Consider the following 7,596-nt stretch of genomic DNA (forward strand, 5'->3'; position numbering starts at 1 on the left):
TTATGCCCTGCAGTAATGTTAGCAAAAGGCTGGAGTTCCAAACGAATTTACTAACCCTGTCCAAATCAAAAAGATTTTTTAATGTTATGTTCAAAGTGAAAGTGATAAGGTCATGCACAAAAGGAAAGCAATAAGTAAGGCTAAAGTGAAGTGATGATGCAGTGTGAGTGAGATACAAGAAGAGGTGTGAAGAAACTTAGAACTTTTCTAAACAGCTGCTACTGGAGCTATGAGAATCTTAAAGGAAAATTAATAATGATATAATGATGAGTGCTTGTGTAGTTATCTTGGGGTTATCTTTAGATGATTTCGGGGCTTTAGTGTCCCCGCGGCCCGGTCCTCGACCAGGCCTCCACCTCCAGGAAGCAGCCCGTGACAGCTGACTAACTCCCAGGTATCTATTTACTACTAGGTAACAGGAGCATGAGGGTGAAAGAAACTCTGCCCATTGTTTTTCGCCGGCGCCCGGGATCGAACCCGGAACCACAGGATCACGCGTCCAGTGTTCTGTCCGCTCAGTCACCGGCTCCCCCTAGTGAAGCGTGGCTTAGGCACATTTTAAAGCCCCCATGGTTTAACGCGTAAATAATTAGTGGGGAGATGGAGTCTGCTGTTGCATACAAAAATGATGACATTTCAAGAGACCGTGCAAGACATGAAATTATCTGTAAAAGTTTTCAATTCACCAAAATCGAATACAAAACTATCTTAAATATAATAACATCTATAAAATAACTGAAGTAATTCATGTCATTTATTATTTTTTGGTACATGCACACACATCATTATTAACCCATTTCCTGCTTTTAGTTGGGGAGCGGGCTATAAAAGATGAATGTACTGTACAGTAAAAGATTATTGGTGATAAACAACCACTATTACACAATTTTAATAATTACAATAGAATATTACCCAATTCCCCTAAAAACCCTAGGTTATTCTAATTACCTTAGTTTCTAGATGCCTATATGTAATGTAAATAACTCATTCTAATCCTTGATTGAAACTAAAATGAAAGTTAAGAGTAATTATCTTAACACAATTTAATCAAAAGAGGAACTTTTAAAACTTAAAAGTTACACCTACCTCCTTTCTTCTGCTAGCCGCACCATATGCCTTGCTTCTTCATCTTTTTCCTTTAGCTTTGCTGACAGCTGCTTGCATTCTGCTCTTAATTTTGCAAGCTGAAATTACCAAGACTGTATTTGAAAAAAAAAATGTGCTTTTGTACATAATATTAGTATTTTTCATGTCTGGGTGGGATTTCAATCACATTACCGAACACGACTACATATCCGATCACAACTGGAATTGAGGTATTTAGATGGGAGAATGTCACGTACAGTATATAGAAAATCAAAATGGATGAAAGTGAACAATTTAAAATTGTGTACAGATTACATACCTCAGTCTCAGCTTCACGTAAGCATTCTGCAAGAGCATTTTTCTCTTCAGCCATGAAATCAGCAATCTCTCGGCCTTCATTTTCTAAATCTTGAACTTGCTGCAGGAGCGTCTTCTGGGCTGCAACGCTCTTGTCCAAGTCCTATGAGGAATTGCGTGTTAATGCTTAGATTGTAACTTTATACCACTTTAACCCCCTGCACTGTGTAGGTATTTCAGATGACAACTCTGGCGTGCATAAGAGAGAGAGATTTAAAAAATGTTACTTTGGCTGTGGAGAGAAGTAATCTCGCAATGACATCACCGAATCACGAGCATTGATGGATGAGAAGTCATGAGGTCAGTGTGCAGTGGGGGTCTGTCTTGAATATATTTGTATTGATTTATTTAACTTTTTTGCAGTTACATTATTCAACTGTACTGTGTAATTGAGAAATTTCCGTAATAAAACATGTAGAACGTTAATACAGTACACACAAATATATTTTTCACTAATATACGAACTTTGGACAATAAAACATACCGATTTTGCTATCATCACACTATATATACATTATACTGTAAAACATATCTGCATATTTATGCATCATAAGCATGCATAACCAGAACTAAGCAATTCTGGTGAGTGTAATAATCACTTAACCATTGATATAAGCTCAGTCTAGTTCTGCACACTTTGCACCATGTTGTAAGTACAGGCATTGAAGACTTGAGAATGGTCCAGGACGGACCGAAACGTCGTCGTCGCTTCACTTTCTAGTGTGTGGTCTGGTCAACAATACAGGCATTGAATATTCTTGACTTTCTTTGTATTTTTCATGCTTTTACTATGGTTTTTCAAGTACAATGATGCATTGGGCTATCAATAACATTATTTATAGCACAATGTGTAGAACATCAGTATGCACATATATAATAGTGTACCTAATATGTAAACCACTATTTAATATTAGAATAATGAAACATACCATTTTTGCCAATACCACATTATTTATACTGTAACAAACTACATATTTATGCACTATTTCGAATCACTAACCAGTTCTGGCGAGTGAGATAATCTTGTAACCATTGATACAAAGACAGCACAGCCACACAATCACTAGTTGCTGACAGCACCTGACAAAGCAAAGTGCTGCCCAATATACTATGAACATCAGTAACTCTAGCCAAAGCACATGTATTATTATGAGAATCCTGGTCACTAAATTCTGAATATGAATCATTTTTCACATATTCATTTTCTAAAGGGACATGAAGTCCCATTGCATGATGCACACAAACACCTAAACACAGCTGTGTGTTGTGGTCGTTTGTCTACTGCTGTGAACACCACAACCTAAATTAGGTTCAATGATGTCTGAACCTTGAATATAGTCTTTTCATTGTCAGGGTCTTCTATGTCACTATCGTTGATAAATACTTGCAATTACAGTACGTGTACTTATTTATTTCATCGCCATTAAGTGCTATGGGTGCAAGCTGCATGGCAGTGCTGTGAGCTACTGCTGCATGCACTATTCATGGCTGGTGTAATTATCCAAATGTAAACTTAGAAGTCTGTTTACTGGCTGAAGAAGCAGATGTGAGCCTATGGGAGTTCTTGCTCTTATGCAAGACCTAAAATCATACCTGGTTAACAGGCACACCACCGATGAAATGACCCTAATTGATACATACAGTTTAAAGATTAAGGGATTAAGATTAAGGTTTAAAGATTAACACTGGCTTCTCAGATGTAAAATATCAAGCAAATCAAAATTCAATAAGGTGTGTGTAAAAATTCCATTGAACTGTGGCAACACAGCCACAAAAATTTCCTCAGTATGATTAATAATCATAAATGTATGGGTTACTTCCAACACCCTCCTGATATTGCATCATGCCACTGCCTATACATGGACCAATACTGTCCCTGTTTACTTGTTATAAATCACATTTTCATATGTAAACTTCAAGTAAGCATTTACATATTATAGTGGTCATTGGCAGCTCTTACAGCATAACAGCAAGGGAGGAGAATGCCCCCTTTCAGTTACTACACGAGTGTTGGAGAGGAGGGTAACCTTTCGGTGCTCTACAGCAAGGTGTTGTAGCTATAAGATGTACCTTATATGTAATTTTCTTTCATATTTCACCATGCCTATCTCCTAGAGTTCTGAAACAATGGGAGAATGTAAAACATGCCCATTTTGAAAAAATATGCCACCACCAACCCGTCCTCTCAAAATAACGTCGCTTTTCGCTCGTATGCGCGCTATGGCCAAAAACGGACGTAATTTGTAATTAAATCGGCTCATGAAAGTGACGTACTGTCCCATTTTCTGTTGATGTCCTCCAGCTTACTCGGTTAGGTTAGGAGAGGAAACTTTCAGTTAACAGTTTTCATGACATTTTGAAACCTTAGGAGAACTTCCTGCCCTCCTAACTTATCAGAGAACCCTTAACGTGTAGTTTTGGAAGAAAAAAATATAAATTTATTATCAATTAATTTTTCATTTTCAAATTACATCCATTTTCGGCCATATGGGCAAATAGCCAAATTCAAGCGTAGGACAGGTTGAGGTGCCAGCAAACAAAGCAGCGCAGCCACAACCTCTCTCTCTCACATCTGGCCCCAAAGAGTGAATTTGTGTACCCCTGAACACCAGGTGAGCAACTTGGACCTATATTGGCTTACCTAATAAGCTCACTGGGGGCATCCCTGGCCATATAAATACTGACAAGTATCTGGCAAAAATGGACAAGAAAATACAGCAACCCACCCGTCAGACCACCAAGCCAAAACCACTTCACGATGGGTCAGATATTAGCTATCGAGCCGGCACCTATCAGAATCCCATGAAGCACCACCTGGAGAACAAACATTGCACACCTATTAAAGAGTATGTTCTATTATGGTATTTTGTCATTAGATCTTAAATAAATGCAGTGGCCAATGTTGTTACAGATTCACGTACTTGGAATAAAAGTTCCAAGGTGTACGGGCTATAGTGAGTCCGTAGTGGACCTCTACCTGTACTTGTGCCTTTTCTAAACCCCCACCCCATTTTATAATTTTTTCCCCATTGTTTCTTGTGTGATTGGCATGAGATTTCAACACTTTAGAGGACCTACCACAATCAATAAACATGTGAAGTTTGAAAGAAATGTGTCGACAGCTATTTCACCCACATACGAACCCCGAGCACTGTATACTCGGCCATCAGGTCCCTAATACCCAATTAACTATCATGAGTTATTCAGGTTCACCAGCAAGATTTGTTATCAATATACTGTATGCGATTCAAAATTTTCTTCGATTGTTTCATAAACAACCTACTCAACAGATGCACTTCCTGCTAACTTTAGAATCATACAGCAAAAATTAGAACGTTCCAGGATATTTCAATAAAAAAAATTATGACATGCCAGTAAAATAACATCATAAAGTTTCAAGTTTTAGGGCTCTGCATCTTACCCTTTTGATCTTCAACGTGTAGTCTTCATACTGGTTGAGCTTTTCTTGCATTTGTACATTTACATCAGCTGACTGATGTAGTTGAGATTCCAGCTCCATCAAACTGTCACCTCTGCTATTGAATTCTGGAATAAAAATATAAATAATGTACAGTATAGTATTTGTAATACTGTACAACAAAATCTGACCTAATAGTCACTAAAAATTAAATAAACTGAAGAAACATTTAACATGCACATTGCTAAGTAAATAAATTTATATTGTAGCTGGATGGGGTTCTGGGAGTTCTTTTACTTCCCAAGCCCGGCCCTAGGCCAGGCTTGACTTGTGAGAGAGAGAGAGAGAGAGAGAGAGAGAGAGAGAGAGAGAGAGAGAGAGAGAGAGAGAGAGAGAGAGAGAGAGAGAGAGAGAGAGAGAGAGAGAGAGAGAATAAAGAGAGCAACACAAATATGAAAATCAGCATCACCACACAACAGCCAAATCGTAGCAGTGTTTCAGAAGCTTCCTAAGCAGTCTTAAAGTGCTACTCACAATAAAAAAAAAATGCCAAATGTACATCCCTCTTAATAAACTACTTCTCCTCAACCACTAACATATAACATCTCCAGTTACACACAGTCATTCTGTACCCTATATTACACACAAAACCATGTTTACACATGGCCTCGTGGCTGAGTGGACAGCGTTTGGGTGTTGCAGTCCTTAGGGCCCGGGTTCGATTGTGTGTTAGAGAAATATATGTAGTAGATATAATATAGAAAAAATATATGGTTAGAAAGGTGGGGTTCAAGAGCTAATATCTCGATTCTGCAGATACAAACTGTAAATACATAGCAAATGGTTTTTTAAAAAGAGGAACAAACTCGAAAAAGCACTTTTTGCACGGGCAGTAAGTTTGGCTTAACACGACTGACAAACGGAATAGAAATTCAATGTCAACAGTGTAAGCTTAGGTATTATGTTAACATCACATGTAGATACAGTTGATAGATGCATTATTTACTTCACCTTTATTGTCCATAATTCTAATCACTGATGTTTGACACACCTCTAAGAAAAACAAATATATTTAATATTAAGGCAACTAATAAGAAAATTTTGAAAATTTTTTAAAAGCATTTAATAGTTTTTGACACACAAGACACACTTTGAGAAGTAGTACTGTATTTGTAATTAAATAAGGATAGTTCAATTAATAACTCAAAATAAGCACTGTTCAGAAATTAGAAAATGATAACTAACTCCAAAAAATACTAACCATACTCCACTCCTTCCATGGAGACGAGCATATCCTTCACGCGCTGTGAAGTCCTGTCCAACTCGCCCTGAACTTCCTCCTTCTCAGAACGCTCCTCTTCAAGAGCAGACTTTACCTTCTCCAGCTCCTCGCGTATGCTCTCCATCTCCTCGAGGCGGGACCTGGCACGGGCGTGTTCAGTCTGCAGCCTGGTATGCTCCTCGGTGAGGCGCCGCACGTGTTCTGGGAGTTCCCCATCACCAAGGCGCCAGGCTAGCTCAACCTATTGATTTGAACAAGGGAAGGCTTGACAGGTGTGCACTGACTCATTCTACCTCTTGTTTTCACAAACAGTGTGTGTGTGTGTGTGTGTACTCCCCTAGCCTGCAGGATCAAGCTCTAGCTCTTGGACCCCACTTTTCTAGCAACTGGTTGTCTAATGCAATGACTCCCAACTTATTTCCCTGTCATACCTGATTTTAAAGTTATGACTGGAGTTTGTCTCTACAACCTGCTCCTTTAGGACATTCCATTTACTTACTACCCTTACACTAGAAGAAAACTTTTAACATCACCAAGACACCAGAGTCTCAAGCTACTATCCATGCCCCTTGTTCTATTGGTACAGTATTCATTGTAAACATTTCCTACTTCCATCCTGTCAATCCCTCTAGGTATTTTACATGTCTGAATCATATCCCTCTTCTCAATCATCATCAGGTTTAGTTCTTTCAAGTGAACTTCAAGGACTACTAATTACCTTCAAGGGACCTCTCACTGTTCCCTTGAAGGGTGGTTAGTAGGCCAGGCTGCTAACATAGCATAGCAGCCTAAACTAAATACACGGATTATTCCTCAATACAAACACAAGCACAACTAGTCCTAGGTTAGTAAAGCAAACAGTCAATAAAATATGTTAGTATTAGGAGCAAACTAGTTTAAAAATAAATATTTGAGAATATACAAAATTTGTCCTTGCTTATTAGACCTAGTAATGTGGTTCTGGGTATTATGTACTGTATATGTATGTATATTGTAAATATTGAGAGGAGAGAGTATGCAAGCAAGAAAATGGCCGAGAGAGGAGGGGGGGGGGAGATAAGTCCCTAATAATCCTACAATATATAATTTTTAATCAGTATTTTTGAGCCCACTATTATATAACACTAAACGATCACTTTAGATTACCTGAACCTCGACGTGTCTTTTATCCGACAGATTTTCTGGTGTTGTTATCTCTCTTATGATTGAAACATGAGGTCTGGTCTCCACCTGACCCTCCTCGTTGTCTTCCTCTGTCCCAAGGGAGTTTTGCCGTGACAGAGCCCTCAGAGCCGAGACAAGATCTCCACCTGTCAATGAAGTTTGAACGCCAATTTCCATGCATATAATTGTTCGTTCTTTCCGTGTATTTAAGGTGGAGGTTGACGTAGATTTGGCTTCTCGGTGGACCGCTTGAGGACTTCGTGGTCTGCCAAGGTTTGCTAAGGCAGGG

At 38.7% G+C, this 7,596-nt stretch overlaps 1 protein-coding gene across 2 annotated transcripts in view; it reads right to left on the reverse strand.

Annotated features, from left to right (window-relative positions):
* corn (cornetto) overlaps positions 1-7,596 on the reverse strand; it is an 81,824-nt gene that overhangs the window by 15,594 nt on the left and 58,634 nt on the right. For both annotated transcript variants that reach the window (XM_069310737.1, XM_069310736.1), the window contains 5 exons: positions 7,290-7,596; positions 6,123-6,384; positions 4,865-4,989; positions 1,406-1,546; positions 1,087-1,184 (listed from right to left, as the gene is read on the reverse strand). The exon at positions 7,290-7,596 is cut by the window's right edge and continues 1,276 nt beyond it. In XM_069310737.1, the coding sequence (XP_069166838.1) occupies positions 1,087-1,184; positions 1,406-1,546; positions 4,865-4,989; positions 6,123-6,384; positions 7,290-7,596 (933 nt within the window). The remainder of the gene's footprint in view (positions 1-1,086; positions 1,185-1,405; positions 1,547-4,864; positions 4,990-6,122; positions 6,385-7,289) is intronic.

The sequence above is a fragment of the Procambarus clarkii genome, chromosome 68, assembly GCF_040958095.1.
Source record: "Procambarus clarkii isolate CNS0578487 chromosome 68, FALCON_Pclarkii_2.0, whole genome shotgun sequence".
Classification (NCBI taxonomy): Eukaryota; Metazoa; Arthropoda; class Malacostraca; order Decapoda; family Cambaridae; genus Procambarus; species Procambarus clarkii.